A 21,494-nucleotide genomic window follows, 5' to 3' on the forward strand; every position below is an offset into this window, starting at 1 on the left:
ATAAATTGTATATACTTTTAACTATAGCCATTGCTATTATATCAAGCCATAAAGTATCAAGCCAGAAACCCTCAAGCTTGTTTTTGTTACAAAACCGAACCATTTCATAGACCACTAATTCAAATCCCTTCTGTGGTTTCGATACAAAAACAACAGGTAGACAGGCTTTACTGAAAATTTTATCAACGGTACCTAACTAAGATATTTTTTGTATCCTAAGAGCCTACAATTTATATGCAAATTGTCTTACCTTTTTCGCCAACGAAGACACCAGGTATACTTTCTTAATGTTTTTTTCTGTTTAAGCTTATAAATAACATAAGGATTATGGAGTAATCTCCGGGAGAGATTTGTTATTATATTTACAACCAACGATTTCCTTTTTAAGCGGCGCAGCCACAAAAATGGCGACGGAATCAAATTATATAATCATCTCCGAGCAGCCGCTCGGTCCATTATTATAGCTTAAGAGATGGAGTATTAATTTTGTATTGTTTTACGAGGGTTGGTGTTAGAGGAAAAACTTAATTAAGCACAACAGAAAGTCACCAATATAAGCTTAGCAATTATCGTATTAAAGTACCAATGTTTATTTCACATAAGAGTTGTAATAGAGTAACGTGTTTTGATCTTAAAACTATTTACATAAGGGTCACCAATTCCCTATTCGTCATTTTATCGCCTTTTACATAAATTAAATTAAGAATTACATACATTAATCCCGCCGCGTATTAATTTATGACAGGATGAAACTTTATTGTTGTACAAAAGTTCAAAAACGTTGCGTCTTGTTATTAAAGCTCTGCCCTCTCGTTCTGCTCGCTCTATTTTCCCACTAAAAGAATCGAAGCTTCCCGATTTTCCTTCTTCTTATTACCACCATAATTATACTTATTCAGCGGCTCACCCGATTTTCCTTCTTTTAATTACCACCACATACTTATTCAGCGGCTCTTAGCCTACAATTCGTACGTAAACAACTCTAGCTCCGCAAGCTGCCTGTAATAACATCCCTAATTTCCACCTGGAACCTGCCAACCTGACTGAAATTTAAAATGTCACTTTTGTTTACTTCGCCTTTAAATATATCTGCTTAGGATTATGCGTTGCTTAAAAATGCCACATTTGAGAGGGGTCGTTTTGCTTCCGTGTGTAGGATATATTGTCACAGTATTACAATATTATATTGTTGTTGTGTTGGGCGTAAAATAATTCCTTAGGTTAGAAGCCTGACCTAGAAATTAGCATGACATGACAAATTAACCTCTTACTTACCAAGTAGTTATATTATTGTGCCTTTAATCAAAGGTGAAAAAATTATAAATATCAAAACGTTGAAAATATCTGCAGTATATTTGTTTAATAATTGGGAAATTTAAGTAATTGGGCTGATGAACGCAAACAGAATAGTTTTCGCTTCTTGTAAAAATTATAAAAATATTCTGATTCTTGTGTAACACTATATAAGTATACAATTTTCATGCGATAAGATTGTTTTTTCAACGATTGCTTCTATACTATACAATCAAAACTTTATCGTAATCAAATGAAAATCTTTAGTGGTTTAACCCTTGCGTGACAAATTAGTTGTTAACAAGCCTCTAGTCACTCCGTTTATCGAGTAACATCGATGTCAGAACGAGTGAGATAGCTAAGGAAATGCTAAGTCGATGGGGATAGTCACGCAAGTCGAGGAAAGTAGATAATACATTTCGGGAATAGATAGCATACTAAGGAACATAGTAGAAAGAGAGAATTACCATTAGATTTAAGTTCTCTATGCTTAAAAAAGAAAGATCATTTATTATTAGGGACTTATATGGTTCTAGAAAATGAATTTGGAACGTGATGACGAAATTATTATTTACAGGCACGTCTTGTTACATAATTCATTATCAGGTGAAATTAATTCAGTCATTTCATAAGCGCCCTAGAAAAGAGAGATAATATCAAATAATAAGTTCCTACTTTAGTATACGTAGTTATATTAAAGACACAGACAGACAGAAACAATCCTACTTATTTTTATGTATCTATTATTGAATCGCAATATATTTTTATACAAAATTCTTCCTTCTTCTCTCCTTCGTTCTTATCAAGAGTTATCTTTGATTCAATAGTTTGTATGAATCTAACATAAGACTACACTATAGTATATCATGCTGGAGTTATAGCCTATTACAGCAGACCTAATACAGAATAATGGCCCCTGTCTTGAGGTAAGACGTCGTAAAAGCGCCTTCACACGCTACAAGCCTGTCCCTAATTACAGACAACAATTATGGTATTGCAAACCTTTTTATGGTTGAGCAATATTGAAGTTAAATTAGTGTTGAACTAATAAAGTTTATTGGACAATGTATGTTAACAAAGTATGCTGAAGTGTTCGTGGACATGCAATAATGTCATGGACATGGACATGCAAATCAAAAAATCTTGAAAATAACTGAAAATTTCATAGTTCGATATGATTTTTAATATAGATTTACTTTTACAATAAACGGTGAAAAGTTGATAGGTTCTCTTTTCAGGGTATAAGTAATAGTTTTCACACTTTACGCTATTCATTTTTTTACCTTATTTATAAAAATATTTGTGATGCTTTTACTTTGAAGTGAACTTTACGATTGTTACATATCTAAGCATTAATTTACTGACATGTTATATACTAGTGAAGAACCTAAATATAATATTTAAATTTTTCCCATGACCCATCTTATTACATCACAGAATTTCCCCATACCAAATATAATACTAAAATAACTGCCCAACCGTTTAAGAGGCCGTATCGATTTTAGAGTGATTTTGGCTTGTTTCTGTAATTCTTCTTCTTTGTTTTTCTTGTTTAAACGAGCTCCTAAAGATTTACAGAAACAAGTCAAAATCACTCTTAAAATCGATACGGCCTCTTAAACATACACGATATAAAGATATTTCCAATATTACACCATTTCAAAGTATGCAATTTCACTGTTCGTGAGTTTTAGTACAAATTGTTCAATTTTCCACACAATGGATGCAGCTCCATTGTATGCAATACAATTAAATACGCTCAGAAGAATGGTGCGTGATGTATTGAAGTGCTTCCATTTATTAAACTATTTTCAATGGGGCTTCAGTATACGAAAGTCGTGTAAAAATTCCATCATGTATTTTACTTTTTTACCTATTTGTTAAACTTATCCCCTGTTTGGATAGATGTTTATTCCAAGTCTTATGTTGAGATAATTTAATCGTTTTCAAATAAGCTGTAGATTTTGCGGACACAATAGTGTTGATTTTTTGTGAAATAATACGTGTTATTTATTATAAGTAGGTGAAGTTATTTGTTTTAACCTCCTGGGGCCTGCGGTCATATATATATTACATAAACAATAAAAAAATATTTCAACGCCATCTTTTGCGTATATGCGGGAATAATACCTCAAATCGATGTAGTGGTATGTCATCCACTATACTAAACGGTTTTTGGTTTTATAAGTGACAGTGATTTGAAGTATTCTCATTTCGAAGTTGACGGTGGCTGTGCGACGGCAAACACGTGGTCAGTAATCTTACATTTCTAGTGGAACCATTCGTATATTGCAGTATATCTTTGTATATCTAATGATAATAGATATTATTTCTGCAACCGCAATAGTTATTTTGTAAGATAAATCTAAAACTTGTGAAAAATATGAATGTTTTCTTCTATGTCATACTGGTAAGACATTTGGTCTCAATTCTTGCCAAATTGGTATTGGTTACAAGGGCCCCGATGTATTACCTATATGACATTCTTTAGTTTATGTTACAGATTTTATTATAATTTTCAAGGATTATAAGATACTGAGATCTACCAACACCTAGATGAGTCAAATATTGACCTATATGATGGACCTATGGAGTTTCTTGCCGGTTCTTCTCCATAGATACTGCTTTCCGAATCGGTGGTAAATGTTAATACTGTTGTGACGATTCCAAATTGCTTTTAGAAGAAGTCTAATTGAATAAGTAAATGTTTGAGATGAAGATAATCCCCCAAATGATACAGATGAAGCCGCCCAAATACCAGAAAATGATTCTTCTTCCATTCGTCCAATGAGTATGAGTCATTTCAGAACAGAATCGTCACTATGTATGCCATCTTCAGTTGTTGGCAGACCATCTTAGGGACGCACATGACGTGGACCAAGCATAAGAGGAGGCTGACCGAGAGGATGGATAAGAAATAAGACCTAGGGGTGGACGTGACAATATAAATACACAGCCGCGCCGGTGCAAAATACTTGAACTGGTCATTTCTCACCCTTATAAATACCTATCTTTGAAGCAAGGTACAAAAAATAGACACAGAACAATGGATAGAATAATAAATATTTAGATTCAAGTTTAAAAATATATAATAACTAAAAAAACATGTAGTTTTTCTTCATTTTCATAAACTTATTACACTAGGAATTGGGACCCCCTGTAATAATATACATGACATAAAGAAAATCCAAGTTTTCCACGAAAGATTTTTTTTACCATTTTTTTGAATATCTCTGATTGCATTAGAACAGATACAGCTAATTTTTATTAAAAAAGAAAGAGAAAAAAATCCTGGGTCTCAGGAGGTTAAACACCACCTATTTGGTTTCATTTCAAAAATAAAACCGTTTGCGTGCTTCTATAGGCATAGATAACGTTTGTCGCAACATAACATCACGCGAGCGAAACAAGGGAGGGATAGCTAGCTTGTCAAACATAAATAATTTAAAACGCGATGTTTATGTTATTTATTTACCATGTCCCTATAAAAATAAAAAGACACATGGCGGTACAAAATTCCTATATTATTATCCCTCATTAATTATTCTCACCCACGACATAGTTAACTTCACGTTAATAACTCAATTTATAACGCTTTTACAATGTGATTTCTAAAGCCGTTATATTTTTCCTATCTGGTTATCAAATAGAGTCGGATATTGTAAATAAACTACCTATAAATTTCACAGAGAATCCCCATTGATGTCCAGTCCAAGGCTATGTTTACATAATACTAATGAAAACAAACTGTACGCCAGAAATGATTTCGAGCGGTTAATTTAAGAAAATCACTTGGTTAATATTTCAAGGCCCGAACTGGAACTTTTTAGGGAATATTTCGTATATTATGGATATGAATTTTTGTACGACCCGGTTCTGTTTTAGTGCAAGTAGCTTACGTAAGCAAAACCTCATTGTTTTTGTCACTATGTTTCGTTTGTCTTTATAGGTACTTAATTTATCTATTTCAGGCAACTGCATAAAAAGTTAGAATGATTCAAAAACTTTTTCGTCTATAGTTGAGTTAAAAATCTGACACGATATATTATCTTGAATTTTTTTATTTATGCTTATAAAGTTGTGAGTACGATTCAAAAACTCCCCCTTCTATGATTTAGTTCAAAACTGGACATGGTATTACTAAAAGCTTCAAATGATGTTTTTCATTATTTCAACCCCACTGAAACAGAGGCAGTGAAGCGTGGCAAGCTACAGCTAGTTATTTATATGACATTTTAATTACAACATAGAAATTCCCCGGAAATTATCAGCATGATGGTGAAAACTGTTTTTAAATCCGATGTCTGCTTTTGACAGGTTAGGTAATAAATAAATAGATGGACAGAGATATTGACGGCAACTGCTGATAGAGAGAGATATTTATGTTCGTGTTAATATTTCTTCATGTAAAAGTTAAAATTAAAGCATTAAATTAAATTAATTTGTTCGTTGTTTGTTAATAGTGACAACGAATATAGCATAGATACAAAGAAAACACTTCAAATAACAGATAAAATATAATAAAACCTCTGAAAAACAAGTTTCAATATAAAAATAGTAATTAAATAGATAAACATTTAATAAGAATACATATGTTTATTATATAAATTCTAAGTGTAACAAGGTGAATGGATCTAATAAAACAAATCAGTCTACTGAGTCCAATTAATTCCGAGCGTTTGAGTGGAAGGCAATTGCGATGTAAACTGAAATAGTTTAAAATATACTCTGTTTATTATTTACACTATCTCATGTACTTAGCATTTGTATAATCTTTAGTAGACTTTAAATAATATTTAATCCTCCATTAAAAGCACTACAATTTAGTATATTCTGTTCACCACAAAACGTTTACAGTTTAGTGTTTAGTGTTAAAATGTTTGACAGTACGAGTGTAATGTAACTATAATAAAGTGATCAAAATGGACAAAAAAGCGGTTGACTCGGACGAGCTAGGGCGTGTGTGCGGGCAAGTGCAAAACCCGGATCAGTCGCCAGATCTGTCGACGGATCAGTCGCCCGATCTGTCGAGGGATTTGTCGTTCGAGGAGTTGAGGAATAGATTCGACACTAGCGCCACGTTCAGGCGGGAAATCGCGTCGAAACCGTCGACGCATGGCAGCGCCACGCGGCAGATTGTAAGCGGGAAAATATTCAAGAAGTGCAAGAGCGCCACGTTTCAGATAGATGGCGCCACTTATACTATAGGTGAGTTGTGAGTCCGCTAGATGATGCTCCGACAAATTATGGTTAAATAATGTTTATATGTATTTAATTGATGGTCAAAAATGTAGAGTTTATTGGATTTAAATAAAGGTTCAGTTTATATTTATTAAAATTATTTTTCTAAATTTAGATAATATTATGCATGGTATGCGCAGTTTAATGCATCCATTAATTAATTATTTATAGGAACAATTTATTAATAATCATACAATTATTAGTATGTTCTTTGACACCGTAAGATTTATTCGATAAGAATTAATCGTAATTTTTTTTTCATCTTTTCAGGTAAATAGTTACCGTATTTTAATCAGCCCAAACAGCTAAGCGTAAGTAGTTTTTTGATATTAACAAAATCTTCCAAAATTGGTTATATAATATAATGATTGATTTATTCAACACGTGGTGTAAATAAGAGTATTTAATTTAATTGGAGTATTTACTTAATTCAAATAGTATAATAGGTATATTTTATTCTGAATCTTTTCTATGAATTCTATGATACAATATTTAATGGAAAAAGTTTTATACTGCTCTAAAATATTAATATCAGCTAATTAACTGACATTTTAGATCTGTTATAAAGTTAAAAGTGCAAATTCATACTCTGATTAAGGCCTTTATTTGCAAAGGTCATACAACCTTTCGCTTCACGAGTTGAAATTTAAATAACTCTTTCATTGACCACAGTGTACTGTTTTATAGAGGTAAGTTATAACCTTTAATATATAGAACTTTGACAAATGTGTTGTATAGAATTGTATAATTTTAATCCATACTAATAATATTATAAATGCGAAAGTAACTCTGTCTGTCTGTCTGTTACTCAATCACGCATATAAGTAAACTACTGAACCAATTTTCATGAAATTTGGTATAGGGTCAACCGGGGCAAATGCAACTATGGGGCTATGGCAACTAGTTATCATAACTAATTTATTAGAGTTGTTGTAATATATCGCCACCTATGATTCAATAACTCAACGACTAATAAATCTTACAAGTAATAGATGGTGCCACTACGATGAAAACTATTTGATTGATAGGCCATTGTGTCAAACCGCTATTTTGAAGTTGGTGTGCGTAAAAACAGGTGTCGAGTTTTACAGACAAAAAAATTGTTTAGGAGTGATTTTTTGCAGGTGTTTTTGATTGGACACGATTATCACAAGCCGTTAAGCATATTTCATTTATATTTTTAATGCGTTAGTTGACTCTATTTTGTGTTATTGATGCAGTTACATTTGCCTCATGAAAATTTAACTGTGAGGTTATTGCAACTGTGAGGTTAGTTACAATAGCCCCTTATATTTTTGTATGAAACTAAAAACACTAGTGATGTGACAGTGTCGATATTTTTAATTTTCCTTCTTGGTGGTCAAAATATACTTTCTTTATGATTAATTAAAGAAGAACCATCGATTATTTCTTCGATATTATACCCAGAGACGGGTTCATAAGTAAAATTCAAATTAGATAAAAAAGCGTGGTTAAAGAATATAACTAAAAACGATAGGTAGGATAGTTCTGTGATTGTTCAAGTAATTTTTAGTAAACGGTTGATTAACTAATAAACGTATTTTGTTTGGTTTACGTTTTTAACAATATTTAACACAAAGAATATTATTTGTTCTGACCAAAAACTAAAATTGACTTAGTAGGTAGGGGCACTGTAATTTTTTTTGTTGCGATTTAAAGTGGTAAATCAAAGTAAATGAGTTTTTCCTCTAAATAATGCGGCGCCATCTACGATCGCAACGTTATTGTAGCAATAGTTCCCTAATACCACAGACTAATAATAATATACTACGTATCTAATACACAATAGTACGATACAAATCACACGCAGAATAATAAAAAAATATCGATGAATAAGTTTTTTGCATTCCCCACACTAATTCTCTAACAAATAGTTGCATTTGCCCCACAATCAGAAAAATAAGTTTTTTTCTGAAAACTAGTCCTTGCTACGCGGTAATACAGTTCAAAATCCTATGAATAACATGAAATCTCATAAATATATTCTATATTCGTTGTTTTATATGAAATAGAAGAAGAGCTATGGCAGTTAGTTGCATTTACCCCCGACTAGGGGTTAATGTAACTTTTTCTACCAATTTTAGGAAATATTCTCACTACCAGTTATTTATAAGACTACTGTATTGCTTGATTGGTTTAAAATAATCTTGAATAAATACAAAAAACAATAAATGGGTCAAATAAATGATGAAATATAAAAGGAGATAACTGCAACCGATCAAACTTGAAACTTGTTATTTTTTAGTTGCATTTGCCCCGGTTGACCCTAGAGATATTTTTATACCCGAGGAAGGACATAGGCTACTTTTTATCCCGGGAAATTGACGCAATCCCGGAAATCCCACGGGACCGGGAACTATGCGGGTTTTTCTTAGACTGCGCGGGCGAAGCCGCGGGCGGAAAGCTAGTGAGTAAATAAAAATGTTACTTAAAGATGTGTTTGTTTCGTGCTTTCAATTTTCATTGTTGAAAGAGTAGTGAAGTAATACTTGTATGGGTTTTCCTATGTGGTTTTTCCACCGATGTAGAAATATTAATTCCATAATATGTTATCCTTAGAATATCATACTTTATGTGTTATCATGTTAGGTATAGGTGTTACAGGTACCTACTATAGACTGAAAGAAGAATTTTAAATATTATATGCACCTAATGCAAATTATAATCATCGAGATCGATTATTAGATCCAATATATTTTTTTATTGATTTTAGTGTGTACTGTTAATATTCAATGTAAATAAATTTAAATATATTAAATTAAAATAAAATTATAATTTTAATAAAAATTGAAACAGGCGGCCAATTTTCCCATACAAACAAAAGTAGACCGAAATCCTGTATAGTTCATACATATTACTTGACTAGGGGGGCAGCCCCCCTAGTCAAGTGGCTTTCTGTTAGCGTAGCGTTCAATAGAATAGACTACGAATGTATGAGATTGACGTAACCTGTAGATACGTTTATCTACAGCCTACGTCAATCTCATACATTCGTAGTCTATTCTATTGAACGCTACGCTAACAGAAAGCCACTTGACTAGGGGGGGCTGTACATACAAACATTCAAAGCTTCAGATCGTCAGTGACATTTTCAATTCCCAAAAATAACTGTTAAAGCTTAGCAAGCTCATTATTAAAATTCAAAACGCCGTTTCAATTTACATGGGCTGTGGGTCTGGAATTAGCGACCCAGCCTTAATTCAGCTTTGTATATCAGTCGGGTCTAATTGATCCACGTGATTTTATTAAACAGTTTGCATGGACAAATTGTTATATGTGCCTTTATTTTTTGCTTGTAGCTTTGTAATGGGTGGAATTACTACTGTGAATGAGAGAAATTTTCGACAGATTTTTGTGGTTGGATTTTCTGCAAATGCGATGACATGATATTTTTTGATGTAGGTATATATATTATAATATACTTGATAAGATTTTTTAGATATTTTTTGGGTTTGTTTCTTTTACAGCTATATTATGACGAACCAATAAAATATGATGGAAAATTATAGAAGTAGTTTTATGTACAATAATAACTGTAATTACAATAAATTATTTTCGTTATATTCATAGAAATATATTATGTTTTAAACAAAAACAAAAAGGGAAAAAATGAACATATGGAAATTAAAGGAATATTTTTCTTTGAAGTAACATTCAATATCCGCTTAATTTCTTCTATGAAATGAAAAAATATTTATCCGACACAAAGACATATGATTATCGTTATTTTCTGATAAACCAACATCTCACTGTTGAGTGAGATGTTGGTTTGAGGTTGCTCAACTGTTGGAACAAAAATAATTTCTTATATTGTAAACTAGAGGTCCGCCTCGGCTTCGCCCGTGGTACATATTTCGCAATAAAAGGTAGCCTATGTCCTTTCTCGGATATCAAAATATCTCCATACCAAATTTCATGCAAATTGGTTCAGTAGTTTCGGCGTGATTAAGTAACAGACAGACAGACAGAATTACTTTCGCATTTATAATATTAGTATGGATTTGTAGCTAGAGTCCCTACATTTTTCGAACAGATAACGTTTTTCCATTATATCAACGTGTGCCCATTGTTACTTTTAATTGTAATTAAAATATTTTTTTATTTTATGTACGTATACAGAGATATCTAATTATTGAAGTATCTATTAACTAGCCGCTCCGTGCGGTTTCACCCCCGTGGCTCCACCTCTGTTGGTCGTAGCGTGATGATATATACCCTATAACCTTCCTCGATAAATGGGCTATCTAACACCGAAAGAATTTTTCAAATCGGACCAGTAGTTCCCGAGATTAGCGCGTTCAAACAAACAAACAAACTCTTCAGCTTTATAATATTAGTATAGATTAATGTGCATATTAACTTAGCATACAAATTAAATATTTAATATACGCGAGGATTCCGACAAAATTCTCAAATTGTGATCGATGCGTGATCCGACAGTCTAATGTCCTTATCCATCATTTGTAAGAGCACTAAAATATTTCTATTTCTAATATATCATGCTAACTAGTTACGGATTTATAATGGAGATAATTTTTTTAAACAATAAAAAAAATAATATATAAAAAAAACTAAAACACGATTTTTCTTTATATATATTATATAATACCTACACAAATAATAATATTGGAGTGTCTGTCCGCTTTTAACTAAATGCATAATATGGATACTCTAAGACCTATGTATGATATATAATAATTTTTACAATTTTTGTCTGACTGTCTGTCGATCTATGTGAAACCGCGGGACGTAGCTAGTAAATATTTACTAGCTTTAATATTATTAAACATTTTGATTGTAGCAAGTCAAATAATATTCTATTTATTATTTTATATACGTAAGAAGCTAATCCATACTAATATTATAAATGCGAAAGTAACTCTGTCTGTCTGTTACTCAATCACGCCTAAACTACTGAACCAATTTGCATGAAATTTGGTATGGAGATATTTTGATACCCGAGAAAGGACATAGGCTACCTTTTATTGCAAAATATGTACCACGGGCGAAGCCGGGGCGGACCACTAGTTATTTTATATACGTAAGAAGCTAATATGAAGATATGTAATTACATCCCACATATAGAGTAAATTTAATATATTCTTTTTCAACGGACAAATGAAAAGAAAATATTTTTTCAGGGGATGGGTACCGAATCACCATGACAAAGATACCCTTATATCTTCATGAGAATTAGGGTGGTAACATAATATTTACCATGTATCCCATATGAGTTACACCATTTTCTAGGTACCTACAATATAATCCAAAAATCTTATTAAAACTCTTAACAAAACTCTTATTATTTATTTATTTATTTAATCATTTATTGTACCACACCATTTAATATTACAATGTACAGTATAATATATATCTGTTTGGATGCGAAGTACAAAAGGTGACCTTATCGCTTAAAAGCGATTTCTTCCAGGCCACCTAAGGTAGAGGATAGATATATAATACATATAATTAATGGAACGCGGGTGGCTGACAAAGTAAAAGAGAAAAGAAAAAAATATATACTTATATATTATTATGTGATAAAAATAAAATAGGAAGTAATATAACATATTACATATTATTATTATGTTATTATCTAGGTAAGTACCTACAATATAATCCATACCTACTAAAGAAAATATTGGGTATATTCGACTTATTAAAACCTACTTTTCGATCATTCTGTTTCTGTATCTTAATATTCATTTGGATATAGGTACTGAATCAAATTAATATAGACTAAGGATAAAATAGCCTTATTTTCTCTAAAAATATAGTCCAGTGAAATAAATGCCAGTTGAATATGTAATAATGTCTTGTAATAACTAGCACATTATAGAAAAAATTCGTCAGACTCATTCTAAGTATTATTGACTTCAAATATTTTCTAGAAATTTGCATTGATAGGTGGAAAATTTGTCAAAATTTACCTTTCTTATTATTAACTACATGAGCAGAATTTAGCCAAATAATATTATATCGATTGACAAATATTATGATTTATTTCAAGGATTTTATGAACGGAGTGTGTGACGTCATAAATATTATGTACTAAATATATGAATTAGTTTTTAAACGGTTTATATCTATATTGGCACTACAGTGTTCATGTTTACTAGTTAATAAAAGCATGAAGTAATAAATTAGGCAATAATTTTATGCATTTGGTAACTACTACAACAACCATAATATGACGCCATATTATTATTATAAAAAATTAAAACTAAAAACAATTAGTATCATACGTTAAATAGCCTTTAATTAGATACTTAACTAAATTATTACCTACAGTTTTAAAACCAAATTATTTATTAATGCAATAGTCAGGGCAAAGTTTTGTAAAATAAAGCCTTGGGCATATTGCATGAAGTTTATTATTAAACTATTTAATATAGTCTTTTTTCTGATTACAATAAATCAGAACCCACATGTAGCTTAGTACCTTAGTATGTAATAATAGAAAACGTAATAAAATTATTTCCCTCAGTTGTTTCCTGAGAATGTGTTAACAAGATCACGAATAATAGAAACAATTAATCAACGAAGCTTACCGAGTGTTCCTTCTAATCTTTCTGTTAATTCTCACCGGAATTCATTCACATAAAAATTAATCTAAGCATTATTGGAAAAATATAATGTATATAAATATGAGGTCCTCTATTAAGCGTGTAATAAAGCTATTTAAATATTCTTAAATTACATAAATGCTAAGATTAAATATTGATTTTCGCAAAATAAATTCTCGCTACATTTCCTGGTGAATCGAGCTCGAGGTGTGAAAATTGTAATTATCCACTGTTTGACATCTTGTTACAAAAAATACAATCTACAATTTAGCTCTAATTTCATTATAAGAATTTAAGAATAACAACATGCCAATTAACCCTTTCCTACATTATGTAATTTTTATATCTATACAAATATAATAAAACTAAATAGTTTGTACTGATCTACCGCAGGAGCTACTGCAAGCTTTGCAAGATCAGTTAAATGATATTATTATCTTGTAGTTGAAGATTGTAAGGGCCGATTTTTCAATGCTTGGATAAAACTTATCCGTCCAATAAAGTATTACACGATAATATTAAAATGTCACGTAAACTGTCAAATACGGGCAATTAGAATACGTTTTTAAAATGGTAGTTTTGTACATTATTCGACGAATAAGTTTTAACCAAGGATTGAAAAATCAGCCCTAAGTGGTATTTTTTATTAATTTATGTAAGCATTTCCACCACGAGTCAACGATTAAATTTGTACTAGTCATTTTCAGCCGGCTAAATTCATTATCAGCAGTGAGAAACTACACATTTCCACTTTTATACGGCTCTTATTATACTTGCAGATTTCACTCTTTACCCGGGGATGGTACCGAAGACAAAAGGGAGCTTATTATTTTAGTCTGCATATAATATTATAGTGTGTATGGTATAGTGATAATATTTATTTAATTTATTAAAATTATTTATATTAGAATTTTATGTAATTTATATTATTTTTTTACAGGGCATTATAATAACACAGTTGTAGGATGCGTGAAAATGTAGATTCATGTTGTATATTATTTTATTTTATTTATTTCTTTATTTCAGGCAACACATGTAGTTACAGTTAAAGGTCTTATTATAACTTAAAACTACGGCCCATATGAACTTAAAACTAATTAAATACTAAATTAATATTTATGTAGCTTTATTATGTTTGATATATTTTTAACTTTATCTTATAGACTACAAGCCCGCATAGGACAAAAATATGGGTCAAATGAACCACCAGGGGACATATCTAGAACGATAGCAGAGCAAAAAATAATAAGATTCATCACTATGCCGTCACTTGTAAGCTGTCCAACTGAGTGCAGATGAGAATTGAAAAGTACAGGTAGACTCGGTAAATTTTGGTCATATATTTTTGTACGGCATTCTTAACCATCGATAGATCCATTAAAAATAATAAGAAACCGCTCAGTGCCGTACAAAAATGGTGGTCCACCAAGTCGGAATTTTTATTTAATTTCCGAGAGTTACCGGGGGTAAATTTGGTCATTTGACCATGTACGGCATCTGTGTCATACTATTGCTATACTGCTTTTAATCCATTATTCCGCAACGCCGTACAAAAATCATGGGGACAAGGGGAAAATCGAGAGTTGTAATCCCCTCTCTTTCCCCACTCCAGGGGGTCATTTGACACAACACGAAATAAATTTATTTTTAAAGTATTTTATGCATAGATAATATTTTTTCATGTGCCGTACATTTTCGTTGGTTCAAAGGGGAAAAATCTGAAAAAGAAAAAAATCCATATAACGAAATGTTTGCTTTATATTTTTATAATAAAATATAAATATACATTAATATTAAGAAGCTCGAGGTGGTTAATTATCACCTTGGAAAGTCGGAGTCAGGTGGAATGGACTCCGTTAAATTGATGAACTAATAAAAAAGCTATGAACGAAAAGATGTGAATTATATGCAATCAGTCCATGAATACAGGTAAAGTCACAAGCAAATGCTAGTAATATATACATATTCAAAATGTACAAGTAAAGCGCTTTCAAATGATACCAAACACTGCATATTTATTTTAACTTTATTTTTTTACTCTGTATGTTTTGTCCGCTAGAGGGCGCCACATAAGATTTTGTGAAACCCCATATAGCCTTTAGCTAGCTGGTCGTTGGTTATCCAGTGAACAATTCAGACGCCTCTAATGATATGTCATTTGTCGAATTCTGATAAGTAGTTTAGAAGTTACGAGGGAATAGATGAACATTCATACATGACCTGTAAACAACCATAACCCTCCTTTTGCTTTGCCGTAGTTGGGTAAAAATATGTTAATGCCGTACTGTATCAAATGGCCATAAAGCACTCTTAAAATTGTAGCTTTCGTCGCTTTCATCAGCCTAAAAGATGTGGTCTGCACAAAAATGTACGGCATCGTTTTTTCCTAATTTATCTATGTTAATACTATTTAAAACAACGGATAAAGTGTAGAAAACTATTATATTTCATTAATCTACGATGTTTAAACTTTAACAAAATTTCTGGTTTTGCATTTCTCTATAACTTTTTTTAGAACGGTTTCTTTTGAACGGCAATACTATACAACAATTGAATTTTACAATATCATGTTAAAAAAAAGTTCCCGTACAGGGTCAAATGACCTTACAGCTCTTTATATCAAGAATTCGATGAAATTAAGATGATTATTGGTATACATTTAAAAGAACAATTATTTTTTGACGGCATTGCTTTTAATAGTACTTTTGAGTGCTAGATAATGTTTTGGAACCGAAGCCGTACTTAGTCAAATGACCCCCTGGAGTGGGGAAAGAGAGGGGATTGCATCTCTCGATTTTTTCCCCTTGTCCCCATGATTTTTGTACGGCGTTGCGGAATAATGGATTAAAAGCAGTATAGCAATAGTATGACACAGATGCCGTACATGGTCAAATGACCAAATTTACCCCCGGTAACTCTCGGAAATTAAATAAAAATTCCGACTTGGTGGACCACCATTTTTGTACGGCACTGAGCGGTTTCTTATTATTTTTAATGGATCTATCGATGGTTAAGAATGCCGTACAAAAATATATGACCAAAATTTACCGAGTCTACCTGTACTTTTCAATTCTCATCTGCACTCAGTTGGACAGCTTACAAGTGACGGCATAGTGATGAATCTTATTATTTTTTGCTCTGCTATCGTTCTAGATATGTCCCCTGGTGGTTCATTTGACCCATATTTTTGTCCTATGCGGGCTTGTAGTCTATTACAGAATAAATAAAAGCTGTACTATTCTTGAATCGTGTTAAAATTACTACATTTAGATACTTAGAATTATTATACCAGTTACTTACATTTTATTTGTTACATTAAAATTCGTTCGGTGTTTAAAAGCTATGTCACGTCACACTTCAAAATCCCTCTGGAGAGTAAATTTTTATGTTTACTGCAGCGTGGATTTCGTGGTTCGGGTTTTAATTGTATACTTATTTCTTGCTCTAATTTACAATAATCGTTTTTTTTTATATTTTACTACTAATATAAGTAGTATAGTAGTAATTACCACTTATCAAAACAATTTTAAGTGTCCCCCGAAATTATGATTTGATATATTATGATTAACATTGCATGAGTGTACAAAAAAGCGACAATATTTTTGCACATTTTGGGTCACATCTTACAGCCCTCGTTTGAAATCACAGCACATTGCTAGTTAACAAATCAAAGACAAAGTTCTTAATTGGCCGGATTTGTTTCGAAGGGAATGAAAGCTGTGGGGTCTCTTATTAAAAGGTTATATACGTATTGTTGTCAACTGTAATTATAATTACGAGGGAAGAAGTAAAAATGATTGGATGGCTAGTAAATTAATCAGAAGGTTCGTGAATTTAGCGTTATTTAGGTTTGAAAAATATAAATACTCTTTTATCATAATATTTGGGTACATACAACTGCTCGTCTAAGCTTTAGTTAGCTGAATTAGTTTAAAAACTAATAATACCTGTATAACATGAAAAATGTTTGCTAGAGCTTCAAAATCTTAATTCATTAATTTTGATTATTGAGTTTATCAATTATCACACTACAAGCCGCAAGACCTTCCATTTGTTTCAATCCAACATTTATTTAGAGTGTAAATATAAAATACAGTCATGTTTGCATTCAAAAGGAAATCAGTTCATTTGTAAAATATATCCATGTGAACTCTGTATAGATTGTTACATTCTATTGTTACTGTGGATGTAAATGTGTGCAGTTAATTTGTTGTCGTTAGTTATAAAAATGATACATGTCGTAGGTAAAACTCTTTTTATGCTTAAAGTCATATTATTGTAATTTTAAGTGAACAATATCATAAACCGCATCGCTGAAAGGGAGCTGGGCAGGGCTCATTAGTCATTAGTCGCATGCCGGATGAACTGTGGGCCAAGATAACTACTTTGTGGAGCCCAGGAACAGATAGAAGGCGTCGCGGCAGGCCGAAGAAGAGATGGCGAGATAAACTTGACTAATTTAAAAATGACTGGTTTTTATTACTGACTGTTTGGCCTTTGCCTAGCATTAACACAACAGGCTAATACAATACAGTACAATTTATATTTTAAATAGAAGACTGCATATACTTACGAAATTATAATTTACCCTTATCTAGTTTTTTAAAAAACCTCTCATGTTATAAATTATTTATATCCAATTCCCATTAGACCACAGACGATTACATTTTGATACAGCACAAATTAATAACATAATTTTAATAAAGGTAGTTAAAAAGGTACATAATATATCTGAGTGTCTAATAATTAACTTGCAACTGGACAATGCTTCATGTTTTACTAAGCTAAGAAAAGTTTCCACGTTGAGTTTTAATACCATACTATATTTACCATCTAAATATAAAACACTAAGCTGATTATAGAACAAGTAACAACAAGTATGTATTTATAAAATACAAAGACACATTACAGAGGATAGAGTCACCTGTATATTTAAATAGTTTGGAAAATCCAAAAGTGCACGCCTCATAATTTTTTTTTAATAATTATTTATTAATTATTATTTTTGTTTATTTAATAACAATTAAACCACATCGAATCAGACCCTGAAAAATGAAAGGGTTCTATTCCTGAGCATACTCAAGCGTAAGAGAAAAAAAAAGACTCGATTAGTAAAGTATTTCGGTCGCTATCGTGTTAACAAGAAAATCCTCCGCACATACAGACACACGGACGTCCAAGACAGAACTTTTTTAAACTGTTTTTTAACTAGTTTAAATAACAAAAATGACATCAAAAATATCATGAATGTTAAAAATAGTGTTTTTTCTTAATATGTGTGTGTATGTATTATCTTACAAGTGCAATGTATGATACATAAAGACATTTTAAGTTTGAAAAATCAGATGTTTTGCGCGAAGTGACAGTAGTACCCACCTCAACGCTTCGCTTATGAGGCGTGCAATTATATTATGAAAAAAATATTTAAATGAGCGTGTGTGCTCGCACACGTATTAAAAGTGAAACTTCTTTAGCAAGAATCAAAGATACCAAAATCGTCGCCTTGCTCCATGGCGTGATTGTATTGCAATGACACGACCATAGAATTTTACTCTGAACGCGCCTAAAGAAGTTTCACTTCAAAAAAGTATAAAATACTTAAACACATTATTGAGTAGAACGTTCAAAACATCTAATTGAAAACAAACAATTTAAAAAAGCACTCAACAACACCCATTTTTTAAAGCGTGAAACAAATTTTCCTCATCAATTAGCAAGCAAGATAACTGTAATTATCTCTAGATTCATTGAACTTGCCTAGTTACTCAAGTCGTAGAAACGAGAATGTAACAAAAGATACTGGAACAAAGAAGCTTTTACATATTAAGGGTTGAGAAAACCATTGTTTGTATGTTTCATGTAAAAATACAGCGTTCTGATTCAAGTTCTGCTTTAATTTAGGTGGAAATAGGAAATTCTATGTGTGAAACGTTTCATTTGTTACGAAAATTACTTTGGAGTTTTGAGCGTTTATTTTGCAATTATTTTGCGATGTTATTTGCTGTTATGTTGTATTCATTTAAATATTTTAGAGTAAAAGTTATACAGGCAACAATTCGTTAAGTACATCAATAATACATTATTAAATGCGATTATTAGGTTGGATTACGAGTTAAAAAAAGAATTTGAAGGGATTTTTCACTATAATTTGATCCAAATATATGATATTCCTATTTAAAAGAAATCATATGAATTGTTGTCAGATTATTAATTAGGTAATTGAAGATTCGGTTACTAATCAATCACAAAGATAGGCAGCATTTAGACCAACCAGTATCAAAGGCTGTCAAAGCACCACAACCAAAGCCTCAACACTGTATATGTTTATGAACGATGATCACTTAACCTCATGTGACCTTATAGCTCGTTTGCTTGCTCTGCCATCAAAGTTTCATATAAGCTATCATATAGTTTGTGAAATTTGAAACTAACGTGGATAAAGTGTTCTATTAATAGTTACTTCGACTTTAGACTATGGCGGTCAATCTAAACTGAGACTTACCAACTAATAAGAACCTTATTTTATTTCCAGTATATATTTATATTATATTTCAAAGTGTTTTATAGATGAATCAAAATAAATAAAATTTGCCTGTCAATTACTGTAGATTTGTCCAGTTACATGAGTATTAATTTAAAAGTCATAATTAAATATCTCTACTTTTACGAGTATTGAGACTCAATTTAGTGAAGTTAACGAAAGTTGTTAAATAATATCTGTGATAATAATATTATCTAATTTGTATATTATTTTCATCCAAAAAAGAGACGGCTATAACATATTTTATTGTTTTCCTAAAAAGCTGAATAGAGTCCTTATTAAAATACATAATCACTTCAAATATTCCGTTTTACATTTATGATGATTTTACATTATATTATAAATGAATAATAATAAAAATTTACCTTAAAAAAATTTATCAGATTTTCTAAGTATACACATCATTATTTAGATCATTATAACCGTGTGAACTATGAAAATGAACTAAAGCTCTATTTCGTGTGATTTAGTAGATAGCTAAACATAACAGTTTACACACGGTAGATTTTACCCGGAATTAATGGGGAAATGATAGAAAACCCAGGGGAGGGATAAAGCCGACCCAATTTGGTTCCGTTATGAATGTTTATTGAAATAGCTTCATATTTTATGCATTGACAAATATAGATTCTACATTATGTATTGTTGTAATGCAGTGTCTATACTCTATACTTAATATTATAAAGCTGAACAGTTTGATTGTTTGAACGCGCTTAACTCAGGAACTATTGGTCTAATTTGAAAAATTCTTTCAGTGTTAGATAGCTCATTTATCAAGGATTGTTATTGGCTATATATTATCATCACGCTTAGAACAACAGGAACGGAGCAATGCGGGTTAAACCGCAGGGTACAGCTAGTCTCGGGGGAACGTGGATGATGGAGCGGGGAAAGATCCATTGTCTGCGCGTTGGTGGCGTAAGCCTTCGTTCCAGCAGCCACCAGCGAGGGGGGGTTCTAGTGGTGGGCCTGGAAACGGGCATCTGCTGGGCGGGACACGCGGTAGAGTCGTAACCGTTCCCGCAGTTCCATCCAAAGCAGCGCGATGGAACAGAGTGGGGTTTTAGTCGGTACAAATCCGACATAACCACGGCTCCATCCCCGGGAGCCGAGGGTATCTAAGAAGATTTCCCCACTATAAAAAAAGGGTACAGCTAGTAGACAGAGAAAAGTTACGAATTGTTTCTTGGAAGAAGAAATAAAGTTTGGAAATCTTTATATAAAATCTAAGGACATTTAAGGAATAAAGCACAAATTATTCAGCAAAAACAATTTAATTGTATCTTTTGTTTAATTTTGAAATTTAAAACTCTACTTTTCTTGGTCATAATTATTTTCGTGATAGTTTTAGCAAAGTAGTTTAATTATGATGAAATTAAGAAAAGGTATTAATATGTGAATACTTTTCTATTACTGAATATATAGAAAAATATAAAAGCTTCACATGAATATTAAAATATTTATTACTCTCTCACGTTGCTCTATCCTACAAAGACCGTACTGAATACTAAACTAATTGGACAAAACTAAATAAGCACACTTTGAAAGTTCGAGATTTTCAAAAAATATTATCGAGAATAAAAACAAATGAAAACTTTGCACAAAGACTGCAGTTAATGCTATACTATTCCGCTTATAAGTTGCGGCTGTATTAATATTAATGAGTTCGTTACACATGATACTTGAATATTTATATCTTGACACTGGTTTTATCAAGTTCTATAGTAAGCATTTAATTAATCACTTCACACTGTTAAACTAAAAATAGTTAAAATTCAAATCGTAAGCTAAATAAAGCCATGAATAAATGTAATACATACAGCGCGAAATAG

At 31.6% G+C, this 21,494-nt stretch overlaps 1 protein-coding gene across 1 annotated transcript in view; it reads left to right on the forward strand.

The window, feature by feature from the left end:
* Positions 1-5,996: 5,996 nt before the first annotated feature.
* Pde1c (Phosphodiesterase 1c) overlaps positions 5,997-21,494 on the forward strand; it is a 146,721-nt gene continuing 131,223 nt past the window's right edge. The window contains exon 1 of the mRNA XM_089701385.1: positions 5,997-6,501. Coding sequence (XP_089557511.1) covers positions 6,216-6,501 — 286 coding nt within the window. The 5' untranslated portion in view covers positions 5,997-6,215. The remainder of the gene's footprint in view (positions 6,502-21,494) is intronic.

Source organism: Colias philodice, chromosome 2 (genome assembly GCF_061535455.1).
Source record: "Colias philodice isolate Cphi_HAF_F1 chromosome 2, ilColPhil1 Martin Lab GWU primary, whole genome shotgun sequence".
NCBI classification, from domain to species: Eukaryota; Metazoa; Arthropoda; class Insecta; order Lepidoptera; family Pieridae; genus Colias; species Colias philodice.